Genomic DNA, 15,352 nt, shown 5'->3' with positions numbered 1-15,352 from the left:
TTACCGGCTCTAAAGAAGATGTTTATTTAGGTACTGCAGGCTGCATTGCATGTATAATACAATATTACAGTAATTTAGTATTGTACAGAAATAATTAAAAACTTTACAGCTCATTACAAAGTCTCTTTGGATTTTAGCTCATTTAAAGTACACCGATCAACACGTAATACCACAGTGTAAATAGCCACTCTTTATATACAGACCCACTACATTTACAGAAATCAACAGAAAGAGGAGCTGGAAAAGGCTCTCCCGAGACACGGCGGACGTTTGCGGTGGTGACAAAAGCAAAAGGCCCGTGGGCTGCAGGGAGCAGGCTGGGGGCATGCGGGGAGGAAGGGCACCAAGGCCAGGACGGCTGAGGCGAGGCGGGGAGGCGCCAGTTCACACCCTGACAGTTACCGCTCGGAGCGCGGCTCCTCTGCCCGCTTCAGAAGGAGTTTGGCAGCGGAAAGCGACGGGGAGAGCAGCTGCCTTCTCCTACCCAACAGCAGCAGCAACGCTCCTCTGGAGCGGGTAAGGGCGGCCAAGGGGAAATGTGAGCGCAGCCCTCCCGCTCCGCGCCAGGCGCTCCCGACTCTCGCTGGGTTTGAGTCCCAACCCCCCTCCCCGCGCTCTCCCGCTGCGGATGCCAGAGCCAGGACAAGGCTTAGCAAGGCTGCTAAACCCAGCCTAGCTGGGGGCTCGCAGCAGAGAGCGGCGGCTGAGACCTTCTTGGGGGTGAAAAACCCAACGGTGGTTTAGCAGGAGGGTGGAGAGAGCAGAAACCAGAGTTGGGTAAAGGAGATACAGGAAGAAGACACTTATTTGTGGCCTCAGCTCAAGAGTATTTTGTAGTGTGACCAGCCTGCACTTCACTTATCACCATCTTCCTTTCCTAAGGCTAGGCAGCCTCGAGGCCGGTAGGAAATCCAGCCCCTGACGCAGGGGTAAGGCACTGGGAAAACTGAACTTCTCATGCACAGAACTGGCAGTACCAGCAGAAGGACAACAAGCATCAACACAGAAAAGACTCTTCAGCAGCTCCGTTACTGTACACACGGGTCTGTAGGACACCCAAGCTCGTTTTGTACAGGTTTTCACGACTGATAGGTAGGAAAAAGGGGGGGTTTCTTGGTTCGTAGGAGAGCAAAGAGGAGCTGAACATCCCACCTCATAGGCAGCAGTGGGCAGCCTCCATCTCAACCACTGACAAAACTCTCTTCTTAAGAGCTCGGGCAGTATTGCCACGCAGAACTCGTTTCTATTAGTTTTCCTCAACTAAACTACTCATTAAACAGCAAAGAGCCAAGGCCCTCCAACTGAGAAGATGTTATTTTGGACAGAGAGATCAAAACACCATGAGAGTGCTGAACGTAACACAGGAAAAAGTCTTGGTTTGGTTTGAGAAAACCCCAAAAGTTCCTCTGAAAAGCATCCTCTTGGCTGACCCAGAGCAAACGACACCACGCTGCAGAACCCCGCGGCCCGTGCAGAGGAAGGGACCTGCAGATGCAGGTTTGGGCCGTTCCGTTTCCTACCAACACACATTTTCTACACCCAGAACCCAAGACCCATCCACAGTTCCGGGACACAGAAAGCAAGCTTGCACCACCAAGCAGACACAGGAGATGAGACTCTCACTACAAGTTACAGTTCCTGCATTAAATATTCTTCTTCCCGGTATAAAGTGCATGAAAATCTTGGAAAATATGCATAGCTACTAACATGCCAGCCTCAGCTACTGGGCAGTTCTAGTCAAGAGCACCTCCTCCTTTATGCTGAGTGTAAAGTTTTTCCAATGTTATCAATAAAAAAAAAATATATATATATAAAAATTACCTTCACTATGGTTTTAAACTGTTTTCTGGTTAGTTGGCTTAGCTGGTGCAAAGTAACAGATGGCTTTGAGTAGAGGGGTGTGCACTTACTGTGCCAAAATCTTGGAAAATATCTTTAGAAGAAAGCTCATGTGCCCAGGAAAGCTGGGATGAGCAGGAGGGAGTCAGAGAAGTCCTCTAAGAACATCCTCACGGCCGAATTTGATTTGTTTGGCTTTCTGGAGCTTGTGCTGAATCAGGGTGATTCGGTTAGGGTGGCTTTGTTTTTGGGGCAGGTGTCAGGGTGGGATCTGAGGAGAGGTTTAGCTTCAAAAGTCAAACGACACGGTAAAAACCAAGAGAGCTTCAAGTCAAATCCTCCCTCCACGCAAGTCAACCAGCTGCTCTGTTAACAGAACCGCTGCGTCATGCTCATTGCCCACTGATGTTTCAAGACATACCAGCCGTAGTTAAGATGTTTGCTTCCAGGACAAGTTATCCTAGAGGAGGCTGCAAGTACGTTCTGCTCAAAGTGTGTTTCATACCCCTCTAAACACGCGCAGCACAGTTTTGTACCACGACCGAGGGCGGGTGGAAGAGGAAATCCACCCATATCAGTCGGCTGCAGCCTCTGACCACATGCCCCAGATGTGCAAACACTGAAATACGTCCTTACGTGGCCAGAGCTGCAGTACAAATACGACCAGAGGAATTTATAGCGGGGAGCATAAGTAGTGAACTATTAACCCAACTGCCTTCTGCCTGACCCACTCACCCCTGTGACTTTGATACCTTTACACGGGTCCCGCACAACTCCAGTCTTCAGAGTCAGCGAGGCAAGAAAAGAGGCTTCAAAAGGACTTGGACAGGTTCTTCCCTTCATATCTCCCCCCAAAGGGGCCACCTAGCAAACATCAAGAAGTTTTAAAGATATTCCTAAATCCAGTAAATGAAATGCTGAGACTGAAAACCACAAGTGTCGGTGAGGGGGCCGTTTCACATTAGCGAACTTTCTGCAGCACGTCAGAACAAAGTGCAATTAGAAAAACGGTCAAGATGGATTTTAGAAAACTTACAAGGCAGTATAAAGAGGCATCATATTAATTAGCAGGTGGTCTTTCATCAGCAAGACTCATCATACCCCAAAACGAAACGTCGTTTTGTTGCACGAATCTATAAAAACAGTTACAATTTTAAAAACCAGGATTTTAGCATCTGAATTCTTTATTACTATATTTCTCCCATCGTCCTGCCTTGAGTGGACAGGAGCTTCGTGCAAAGGGAAAGGAGGAAAAACTGTACACTAAAAATATCTTTAAAAGCTGGTCTGTACATTTTATATTAAGATTTCTTTACTAAAATTTAGGAAACACTGACACTAGTTACACAAATTGAAAGGATATATGAATCCCTGGCAGTACTATGCATGCCGCATTGTAACCCATCCCACTTATTTCTGCTACAGATTAGTTTCTATTTTAATTTTATTCCTTCTGCATAAATGATATTAATTACAGTAAATCAGCATAATTATCTCCTTCGCTAAGCATCCCTATCTCCTTTGATGACAATGTATCTTTCCCTTGGACCTCTGAACCAGATGGCTAAGGCACTTAGATACCCACGTGCAGCACGGGCAGCAACTAGACACATATTAAAATTTAATCATTAATTTAGCATCCTAAATATTCCCCACATAGATAAAATGTCTATTGCTCAAGCTGTCCAATCCCCCTGCGATGACTAAACAAGATATAAACAGCTCAGAATATAAAAGTCTGTGGCCTTGATTTGTTAGAAAACGAGTGTGCGTACGTCGACACGGGTACGTACACACACGTACAGTAATAGATCATCTGTGCCACAGGCAGTTAAAAACCAGCAAGGGTTACCAAAAATAAAATCAAGTTTTATAAAAGCCAGCCCAAACCTCCCATTTTCAAGAGAGAGATCAGTTTTGGGGACGACTCTTCAGCTGTTCAGCCGGGTTTGCTTTCGCGCGCCGCTGGGACGGTTTAGCTGGCGACGGAGGCACCTCCTCTTTGGATCGACGCTAGGGTGCTAGTGGAGCTCCTCTGTGCAATGTCAGGTGGTGGATGATTGTAGAGCGCAAACATCTCATCGTATTTTAAAACAATAAATAAAAATAAATAGACTGGATTAATCCCGTTATAAGGACAGCGACCCTCTGCTTTGTGTAACTGGTGAAAACCCAAAGGCTGGGTGGAGCATCGAAGCACTGAAGTGCTGAGATCTCTGCAAAAATCCTCTTGGCCCAGAGGGCAGAACCAACAAGAAGAAGGTCCTGCCACTTTGGGGCAAGTGAGAGAGGGGATCCTGTCATGGTGAGAGCGTATGTTAAATAGACTAGACAGCAAATTCGCTCAGCTCCCCTCTTTCCTAAAAAGAAGGGATCAAAAATATGACACAGAGGGTCACAGGCCTTCTCCCATACCCAACAAATCAGCCAGAAAGACTGTGCTGATTTCCATGGAAGGACAGAGGGACAACAGGACAGTAATCAAAACAGGTACTGGTCCCAGGTCACATAACCAAAAAGCTGGGTTTTTTTTAAATAAAGGGGTTCAGGGGTTCTTTATTTCCAAATAAAGTTTTACGTTCACTTCTCTGCCTGTCTGGAATCAATATAACTTTGCCCTTTCACCACGTATTATGCGACATGGAAAGAGATCTTATGAAATTAGGAAAGAACTGTTATTTGGGGGAATTGTGTTTTTCTATTTTTTTTTTTTTTTTTTTTTTAGAATTGCCAGTCACACCAAGAGAAGCACCAGTGTGTGGGTAGTATTTTACAGCTATTGGAAAGCCATGCCATAATTTGAACAATTTACGCATCTCTTCCTTCTCTGACAGGTGGAAGAGAGCAGAGCTTACACCCACCCACCGCCACGAGCTTTCACCGGCTGCCATCAGTCATACCCTGAAGCGTCACAATTTGTAACAGGAAATGAAGGACGTAGATCCAGCACCATGACAAGGCAAAGAATTAACATGTCAATCACCCAAAGCAGAGGAAAAAAAAAAAAACCTTCATTAGTGTTTGCCACAAACTAGAAGTTCACATGGTTGGTTTAGCTTCCCGAAGACCTGCTAGAAGACCAGCTCCCCTGGCTGCGTCGCACGGCGTTTGCTGCGGTGGGTAGGGCTGTCTCAGTTTGCCCAGGATTTCCTGTTCTCTGCGTTTTTCTGGCTCTTCTCCTGTCGCAGCGTGGATCCTCCTTCTGATTTCGCCAGGGCTGTGAGCGAAGCCAGGTTGGAGGCTGACCCGGAGAAGTTGCCGCTCTTCCTGTTCTCAGCGGCGGCTCCTCCTTGCAACCTCAAGCCGATGCTCCGCCGTCTTGCTGGTCCCGTGGCCTTTTTAACTCTGCCTGGTTTCACGAGCAATCCGTAGCCTGGGTTGCATCTGAAATACTGCTTCCCTCCAATCGAGCCATCGTTCTTACCTTTGACAAGAAGAGAAAGAAAGATGATAGACAAAATGGCTTTTGTTCCGTGCATACGGTGTGCTACTAGGAGGATACCAGAAGAAGAAAATGCTGAGAGGGAAAACGACTGTTCCCCGTGAGTACACTGTGAAGGCAAACACCCAGGAGGAGAGCACACTACAGGCACTAGAGGACAAAGCTGGTACAAGAGCAAACAAATCTGAAGATCGATACACTTACTGATATAAAGACAAGTCTTCCAACTACCAGAGGAGTAGAGAAGTGGGAGTAGCCTTCCCACAAAAGCAAAGATAAAAAGTCAGCTGGTTTTATAGCTGAACTGGATGAAATTGTAAGATTATAGGAAGCAGCTGCCTGCGACAGCAGAAGGATGAACTTGATTCAGGTGGCTCCTGCAGGCTTGTGCTCCAGTGACACCAGCATAGCTCACTGCTGAACACCAGCAAAGCCATTGCATGGAGACAGTTACTCTGATGGGACACTCCGCCTTATTCTTCCTCCCCACTTGCTGTTCAGTGGAATTCTTTAATTTCACCAAAAGTCTTAAATAATCGGTTCAGCAACAGATGCATTAGCAAACTACCAGGAAGGAAGGAAAAAAGACATTTGAAAGAGCTTTTGGCTTTCTGAGTTGAGGAGAGTCTGTTGTTGAGAAAAGTTACTCTTTCCATTGTCATAAAACCTTCACAGAACAGAAAGAATAATTTCTTTACGCTGATGCTGTCGAGATCTTTCTACTTCTCCCTTTATATCATTTAAAATTCTCAGAATCACTGTTCTGAGTACTGGGACAGAGACCGCTCCCATCTGTAAAGGGAATGCAAAAAAATACAAAAGTTCTTTAAATGACATAAGGTCAGCCCTTTTGTTTTATGGGTGTTTCCTTCTCTCTACCACCATTACCACGTTGGGTCCAATATACCCTCACGTGGCCAAGGACTTGGACTTCCACCCCTGTTTGTAGTGTGACAAGGATACAAGTTTGTGACCATATTTCTCAAGCGAAGCTCCAGATGTGCTAGAAACCAGTTATGCTCCAACAAGTCAGGGACTTAATCCTTGTGGAAACAGAAGGGGAAAAAAATATCCAGTAACATCAGCAGTTGAGTCCTCAACAGACTAAAAATTTTGTAGCTGTTTAGACAGCAAAGCTGATGCTTACTGGCTACGTGCAAACAGCTTAACAGAATTAGCACTGTGGACTAGAGTAGCCAGACTGGGAGGGAAGGTGATTTTCCAAAACTAAAATGAATCTGTAAATATATATTTTTATATTTTTTAAAATAGGGGGTGAATTCAGGACTGAATTGGGTCTACAACTTTCAAAGGGATTAGAGCTACAGTTTGCTTTCCAGGATGGCAAACTCCAGAGAGTTTTCCAAAACCAGCTGAAAACACACCATCCAGTTTAGCTTTTATGAGCACACCATGCGCAGAGAAGATAACTGCTCATTTAATGAGAGTTCTGGATCCTTGACACAGTATTTATCTCGGTGAACGGCTCCAATCCCAGGGAAGCGTGCAGCAGGCGAGCGTGGGCAACTCCCTGGGACGTGCTGATTCACCAAACAGAGCCTGCACTGCAGCCTCGGAAAGCTACAGCTTGGTTAAAAGGATTTAAATAAGGAGCTTTACGTGCCCTCGGTAAACCAAACCCTCTTACTATCAAAGGCAGCCCTATCTACTGCTTGTCTCTTGAATTTTCCACTAGCACGCCCTGCCTTGCCCCAATCCTGACTACTCTTGGAGAAAATGAGTCCCAGGAAAGTGGACACGAACTTGCAGAAGAAAGGAGTCTGTGAAGCCCAGGGCTCCAGCAGAGAACAAATGCCACCCATCATCTTTCTTTCATCTTATGCTAAAGTCAGTTTTTCCATATCATGCTACAACAGCACATACCATCAGAGCTTCCCCAGGAACAGCACCCTCGTTTCCAAAATATGTGTATTAGAGCCTAAATTCTGGGAAGTCTATTGTTGTACAGATAAGAGTCAGACAGCAATGACAAATGAGAAGCTGAAAGAAACCTCAAATCATCTCTATGTCCTGGTGGTCAACGTTATGATTATTTCCTACTGGTTTTCACACATATAGGTACGTAGACACATACACACACACAAATAGTCTTTTGCAATTTTACAGCTTATTTTAAAATAGCCTGTGAAAGACTAGGTAACCTGTAAAGAGACTTTGCAACTTCTTTAGCCTAAATGTTCCTTTGCTCATTTGAATCCCTGTTGTGTTTTGGACACCTTCAAGCTCAGAGCAGAAGCCCAGATGATCTCTGGACACAAGGAGTGTCTCCTGCAACTACAGACTTAGCGAGCTGCATTGTAAAAGCAATTCTGATCCCCACCTCCATTCTAAGACGCCAGTGAAATAACTGAAAAGGGACACAATTCAGTCAGAGGTCAGTCAGACTAGGCAGACTGGAAAAAAGATTACAGCAGGGAAAGACCTTTAGTACTTCCTGTCTCAAAATGAACCCAATAATGGTTAATGAAACCCCCCCTCATCAAAAAGTGGCATTAAAATAAGCACTGCAAACTCTGACATCCCGTCTGCTTTACACCCGGTCTAGATCATATTTTACCTGAAGGTAAATCCAGTTCGACACCAACCCATGTTCCCTCTTGAAAGTCTGTGGGCCCAATATATCTAACAGTGCCCATCTTATTTGCACCAACTGTGACATATTCTCCCTCTTTCAGCCACTCAGGAATTTCATTGGCATCTTCAGAGTCAGAAGTCACCTCCAGTTTTTCTTCTGCCGTCTCTGATCCGTTATGGTTCAGTCCACGGGCAGCGGACATGCTCTTTTCTCCTTCTTGCTGCTCTTCTGTGTTTAGTGAAGACATGGGATCTGTCCCCAGCATGCTTGTGAAGGATTTCAGCTCTGATGTCTTGACTTTCTGGATTTTGAAGGGGGAAGCTGGAATGCCAGGCGGGGACAATTGGTCAGGAAGAATCTGCGGTTTGGAAAATCCCAGTTCCGAAGCCCCAGAAGCCATTTCTTTTTTCCTAGCTTGTCCTGCTGACTCCATTGATTGTTTGGATAACAACTCCTTCTTTGGAGTGGAGGTAGAGAGAAAGGTTTTTGCGTCAGTGGCTACAGAGGCATCATTTGCCTGCTCGCTTTGAGTCACAGGAGATGTGCAAGATTTTGATTTCATAGCATCACTTCCATTCACTCCAGTGCTGTCTTTGGGTCTTGCGTGAGCACTTTGAAGGCTGGAGGCGTGTGGACTCTCTCTCTTAGCACTGAGACAGCTTTCTGAAGAACTGTCCGAGTGCCCTGGCATGTCCAAAGAAGAGACCTGAGCTGCAGTGGGAGGTGGGAAGTCACTCACTGCAGACATCTGACCTCCTGCTTGAGCCACAGCATCACTTCCCGCTGCGAGGGCTTCAGAGAGGGTGGCTGTCGAGACACTGTGAGAAAAGTACCCACTGGAGGCTTCACTCAGAGGACTTGGAGGTCCTTCCTGGGAGTCCTGTGCCTGGGTGTCTCCTGTGGGCTGCTGCAAAGGCACTTTGGGTGTCTTTTCTGGACTCTTGTCCACCACAGATGTCTGTGCTGCAGTTTCAAGAGGCTGTTTCCCCACTTCCTCTTGGTTAATCTGAAACAGAAGAGGATAAGGACCATGGGGCTCTGTTATCCAAAATCTCTGGGCTAAAAGGATAGATACAAGGTCTCTGGGAAGTACTAAGGCCTTCAGCTTATCTAAATCCCTGCGCAGCTGCAATCTCCAAAAGATGCAAGCTGATCCGAAGTCAGCTTTGCAAACCTGGTAGGATTGTCAGCTCATTTCTTCCATTAATAAGAAAAGTGTCAACTAAAAGAAATACGTTCCCCAATATTTACTGAAAAATTATTTATATTACAGGAATGGTCATTTGGTGTTTGAATAGCAGGATTTATATGAAATGTGAAACAGCCATGATCTATAAGTCTCTCACAGTTATTTGGCTTAACTCTCACGATTGATAAATCATGCCTCTCCAACTAAACTGTCATTTATGTCCCCGTTTCCAAATGCCATTCCCACCTCAATGCCGCCAGCACCACACACTTTCAGAGTATGAAATTAACTGCACCTCATGAGATTAACAGCCCATTTTAGTGATGTATTTCTTGGCTGTAAAGTTTACTAAATCTGATAGATCAATATCTTTTGCCAGCACATGTACTCTAAAAGATTAGGATGTCTCTAAATCTCTTTGGGAGGGAGGGAGGAGGCTGCTATTATGAAGGGGGGAAAAAAAAAAAGTGGTTGGAGGACAGCAGATTTGTACACATCCCGTCTTAACTCAGGCGTATATTTTTGTTTACTCTTCAAAATTTTGTGGTTTATCCCATCTAGTGGTTAAGTGTCCCAAACTACAGGATTATCACCTTACTCTGAAGTGCCTTTTCCACTGGAAACTTAAGCGGCATTTAAAGAAACAGGGATTTGACTGGATTACAGGAATTTCAGAACCAAAGGCTAGCTTGCTATTGCTAAGTGAAATGTAATATAGAAAAGTTTTTTTAAATATTCCTGTAGATTAAAGACATATTTTTAGCTTTTCTATGGAGAGGATGGTGTACACGTGGACTCTGGAGCTCTGCTGTTCCTTTGGGTTTTCCCTTTTAAGAGTTCAGATAACACATATTTTACTAAGACAATAAAAGCACAGTGGGAGAAAGCTGATTTGCTATTCATAAGACTGAAGTTCTGCTGAACTGTGGGAGATCATACGCTCTATTTTCTCTCCAGCTTAGCAAGAGCCTTTTCTTCACGCTGATATCATGAATTGGCTTGAAATTTAAAAATGAGAATTAAGCTCAACACTCAGAATAACAGACACGTTCTGTTTATAGAAAGCATCAGAGCCTAGCAATTTGCCTTTTAAAGCAGCAAAACAGCTAAATTTTAGCTAGTTAACTGCTAATGCAATCATATGATTAACCAGGCTTTCAAATACAAAAGTATAACCAGCGATATAAGGGGAGATTTTACCAGGACCTAACAAAACACAACAACACACACTGCATTTAATTGTCTCACAGTGAATCAACAGTAGAAGTGCAACAGGTTTTAAGTAGCTAACCCAGCAGTGGCTTTTATCTCCTCTGGTTTCCAGGCAAGTGAATATGTAAATTGTATCATCACATCCTGGGACGTGTTTACCTGTTTTATCTTTGCAGCGCTGGCATCAATACTGGCAGACTGAACCATAATTCGTGGGACAGCCTGCAGGAATAAATAAATAAAAAAAAAACACCCAACAAAACTAGAGCATCATTCACTTAAAGGATTAAATACTGACAAACTGGTAAACATTAAAACTTGTATTTGAAATTTTGGAAGGAATCACAAACAAACCTTTGTCACAAAAGGAGGGAGCATTGCTACTTTATTGCATTCTGATGACATACTCTGAAGGGGTAAAAACCTTAACCAAGGCATCTCTGAATTTTAACACATAAGCAGCTACAAGTACAAATTCACAACATACAAAGTTTTCTTTTAGGCAGTCGGTCAAAGATCACCCACTGAGCAACCAGATGACAAAGAGATCTGAGGTTATGCTGGTCTGGCTAGCGAAATCCTCAGCTTCAGTCCATCTCCAAAACTCTTTCTCCATCTCCAGTATTTTAATTCAGTTTAGCTTTTAGCATTGTTCGCTTCAACTCAAAAAGGAAGCCAGAAATGAGATCTGTGCATCCTCTTTTTAAAGAGGGCATCACCACTGCCTGCTAGAGTGACAGAATCAGAGAATCATTCAGGCTGGAAAAGCCCCTTGGGATCATCGAGTCCAACCCTCAGCCCGACTCTACAAAGTTCTCCCCTACACCACATCCCCCAACAGCTCATCCAAACGGCCCTTAAACACACCCAGGGATGGGGACTCCACCCCCTCCCTGGGCAGCCTATTCCACTCTCTGACCACTCTTGCTGGGAAACATTTTCTCCTCATGTCCAGTCTGAACCTCCCCTGTTGCAGTTTAAAGCCGTTCCCTCTTGTTCTGTCACTAATTCCCTGGGAGAAGAGACCAGCACCAACCTCTCTACCTCTATGTGACGACTACACATGCCATTGGCTAATCACAATACCCTGGTCCCGTGCTAGAAGAACCACTTGTGTTACAACAGTATCTTATCTATTATAGCGTGGGGCTTGACATGAAGGCAATGACAATAAATGTCTTTCACTTGCTCTGTATTCAGGTTTTTATGTTAAAAGATTTGAAATTATCACTCTCCTAAGACTTTAACAGCAAATTGTGACACTTGACTATAACTCTTAGGCCAAGTTGTCAACTTGGGCTGTCATGCACTGTTGACACAGGAGGGAAAGGGACCACCAGTTCACTGGAGAACCTTGGGAAAGGGAAGCATGAGGAAAAGGAGAAAGGAGAAGGCAGAAACATCTCTCTTTAGCACTGTTAAATAACGTACTGCAAAGTGCAGGTTCGTATTTTCAGGGAAAGAGCTCTTTAAGGGCAACATATTACACGATTTGGGAGCAGTCTGGTTTTTTTCTTTTTTTCTCCAAGGGACTTGAGAACTCCTTCTGTAGAAATACACAGACAGCTATTTCCAGATTTCAACAATCTGTTTAAAGAACTGAAACTTTCCAGCTGAAGAGTAAGGTACTCTTCTCTTGCATCCCTTCTCAGTACAGTAAAGCAGGAATATGACTAATCCTATCCCCGAAAGAAACATGGGAGAAAAGAACAGCTATTATTTATACAGAGATTGCCAGACATTAAATAAAAACAGAGTTGATCAAGGTAAAAAATAAAAAAGACAAAAGACGGACAAAAACCCCAACAGGTTCACAGTGGATCAAAATAAATTTTTTAAGATATTAAAGCTTCAGTTCAATAAAAGAAAGCAGAAGAAGAGAGGTTTGCTTGTCATTAAACCTGCTAATAGAACCTACACCACTGAAGTGGGGTTCAGAGCAACCTGGCTCTATTTTGGGTGCACAAGGTATTAGCATTTTGAGATCCTCGCTAGGACATGCACTGGAGCTCCAGGAAGCAGATGGTGACCCGAATCAGAACAAATCAACGAGACCTAAAAATAAACACAGCTTTAGGGCTCGTGATCCAGTGGTTTTCAGACACCTCTGCTCCAGAACTTCACCTTCCTTTGGAATAAAGTGGCAACCTTCTAAGACAAAAGTATTAACCTGAAAACGACTGTAGTACTGACGTGCGACCGCGTCCAGAGGTAGCTTAGACCAATGAGGTGTGTGAGTACTCGGACTCGTCCTAAATATTAACTCAGACATGCAAGGATAACTTGATTGTCATAACAGCCAAGTGTTTCACTTTAACAAAGACTAGAGAGGAGAGGGATTAACTTTCTTAGGAGAAAACCCTGCAAATCTTAGGTTTAATAGAAGCTTATCATGGTGTTAAAGGGAGCAGAGTAGCTGGCAGAACACTTATTCTCTCCTCTTCAACCATCTTTGAACCATGGGTTGGTCCATCTGGGGAGTGCAAAGCCAAGCTATTAAATATCACCTTTTAATGAAAAAAGTATCTGTAGTCACAAGGCATTAGGGCTAATCCCTAGGCAGGCACTTTAAACCTTTTGCAGAGGTGCAGCTGAACCTCAGTGAGAAGCCAAGGCTCTTGAATTCAAATTATCCCAGTTAAATATCTCCATGCTCCAATGCTAAAAGCACCGCGTTTTGGCATCTCAGAAAGGTTGCGCAAAGGAAAAACACTGTCCTTTTTGCTTCCACACTACTGTTTGTGACCTGATATAGCAGGGGAAACAGCCTTTTTCAGCAGAGCTTGTATCAGGAGCTAAAGCCAGCTCCAGGCTCTCACACTGGCACCATAACACAACTTGATCTTTTTGCCCCATTTTCTCCCAGTACACGTGCCATCTCCGGGAAGTGCTGAGGTCTAGCATTATTATCCAGAGGCAAGCACTCAGAATTGGAGTAAGAAAAAGTATTTAAAGATATTTCTCAGTTTCTTTGATTTCCTTTTCTCCCTTTAAAACAATAAACAGAAGAAAGTGTTTGTTTGGGGTTTTTTATCTCTCAAAAACCTTCAGTCTCACAGCCTGTAAATCCATGAAATCTAAAAATCCAGTCAATATCAAATAGCAAAAGAAAGAAAACCGTTACACTTTAATCATTCCTCATCAAGTTATCCTCCTGAAAGGATGACAAATCTCAAAACTACAATAACTTTGCCAAGCAATGTTCAGAAAAACATGGAGAAAAAAGCAATTATGAGAAGTGGCACTTGCCCAACTTTGGTGTTGACAAGAAACAGATGGGCAGAAACACCCTCGCTGGGGTAGCAAGGGTACTAAAACAAATCTTTGTTATGAAACGTAGTCAAGTTACTGGGGGGGGATACTGAAAACAATGTGTTTGACTATCTGTGAAGACATTTACTGGATGAAAAATATTTCTGAATTGGGAGCCAAATTCTGTCATTAAACGTTTGTAGATAGTGACTGCTAAACTAGACATATATATTTACCTGATGGCAAAACATGACCCTTTTACAGTGATAATTTTTGGCACAATTTCTTCAACCAAGCTGACAAAATACAGAGTAAGACAGAACATGAAAGCGATGCACTTTAAAGCATCTTTGAATCTTTGTAGAACAAAAATTGTCTTTTTCCTAAGAGCTGCTACTCTGTACAGTGAGTTTATAAGGATTTCTAAGAGCGTATTTTCTGGTCTGATGAGAGGTCAGTGTGCACGTACTTTGAGGGGACCAAAAGCTGTGTAGTTACTAGTGATTAGCATAATCTGGAGACCAACCTGGTATGCTGGCGAGTTTGAACTGGAAAAGCAAATGTGTGTATCACCCCACTTAGGCACCAAAATTAATCCTAAATGAACTGGTTTTCATACCATTACATATATATAATGGCAACCTCTTCAACGAGCTCAGAAGAACACAGTTGGTATTTCAATGTCGTTAAACATTTTGTAAAATGCCTCTGACGATGGTGACTGATGACTTCAGTACAAAACCTTCTGACTTCAAGTCACGGGATGAAAATCCTTCGATGTTAACACCCAAGAGGCAGAAAGTTCAGTGGCAGTTAACAGAACAGACTGGGCCAGCGCGTACAAGATTATCCTCCAAGCTCCACAAATGGTCTAGCCAAGGTTATAGCTGATGTAATCCTAAAAGGGCATTATCAGAAAATGTCCATTGCTCTTGTCTAAGCTTTACCATCCGCAGATAGGAATGACTGAGCTCAAGGACTGTCACACTGATGGTATTATGCTCGCATCACCATTTAAAAGCAGCTATTGGAAACTTCTGCAGCAGGGCATAACAGTCGCTTCATTAAATGTAGATTTAAATCAGTTTTGAGCACTCGGGATAAAATACTTTCAACAAGACATACACAGCAATGCAGTAAGAATTCTGAATCCCCTAGTACGTAGCCCAAAAAGTTGAACCCATTTTAAAAAGGTCCCCCCAACAATATTCCTCCCTGCCCTCAATTTTAAAATCATTTTAAAGTCATTAATCATTCAAAAATAAAAATCTCCTGCATTCCAAAAGATCTGAAATCCAGCACAAGTTAGTTTGTTGTTTTTTTGGTGGTGGTTTTCTTCACTAAAGACACTGTGTGTTTAAATATTAACCCAAACAAGCCCCTCTTCTTCCACCTTCCATATGTGGAACATTTCAGCCTGTAATAATACATCTGAATTCCACATTCCTAATATACTTTATGCAAAATTAACTATACCGTTTTCTGTGGAGTTAAATTACTTCATTCCTAGGTCTGGGCAGATTAAAAGGGTAATTCATAACCATTTTCAAGTTAGTTCATAATGAAGTTTCAGTGGCTTGCTCTAAGAACTTTAAAACCCAGTTTTCCATACTCATTAAAAACTATTTGTATGAGGATGATAGTGAAAACTGAACTCGGAAAGAAATCAAAACACTAACAACTCAGTCACAAGAACCAGACACATATGAGCTCAGCTGGCCGCAGAGGATCTGTTGAGCTATGCTGATTATAGCACCCAAATGATTCTTTATTTGAAACTCCGAAAAAAGCCTTCGAGATTTTAAAGAAGGTTCTCTGAGGC

General features: G+C 43.4%; 1 protein-coding gene across 8 annotated transcripts in view; it reads right to left on the bottom strand.

The window, feature by feature from the left end:
• The window catches only part of KIF13B (kinesin family member 13B), a 142,587-nt gene continuing 127,235 nt past the window's right edge, over nt 1-15,352 (bottom strand). For all 8 annotated transcript variants that reach the window (XM_074820284.1, XM_074820288.1, XM_074820283.1 and 5 more), the window contains 3 exons: nt 10,438-10,500; nt 7,860-8,883; nt 1-5,263 (listed from right to left, as the gene is read on the bottom strand). In XM_074820284.1, coding sequence (XP_074676385.1) covers nt 4,971-5,263; nt 7,860-8,883; nt 10,438-10,500 — 1,380 coding nt within the window. In that variant the 3' untranslated portion in view covers nt 1-4,970. The remainder of the gene's footprint in view (nt 5,264-7,859; nt 8,884-10,437; nt 10,501-15,352) is intronic.

The sequence above is a fragment of the Strix aluco genome, chromosome 3, assembly GCF_031877795.1.
Source record: "Strix aluco isolate bStrAlu1 chromosome 3, bStrAlu1.hap1, whole genome shotgun sequence".
Lineage (NCBI taxonomy): Eukaryota > Metazoa > Chordata > Aves > Strigiformes > Strigidae > Strix > Strix aluco.
Note: the sequence above shows the minus strand (reverse complement) of the source record. Positions and strands in the feature narration are given on the sequence as shown.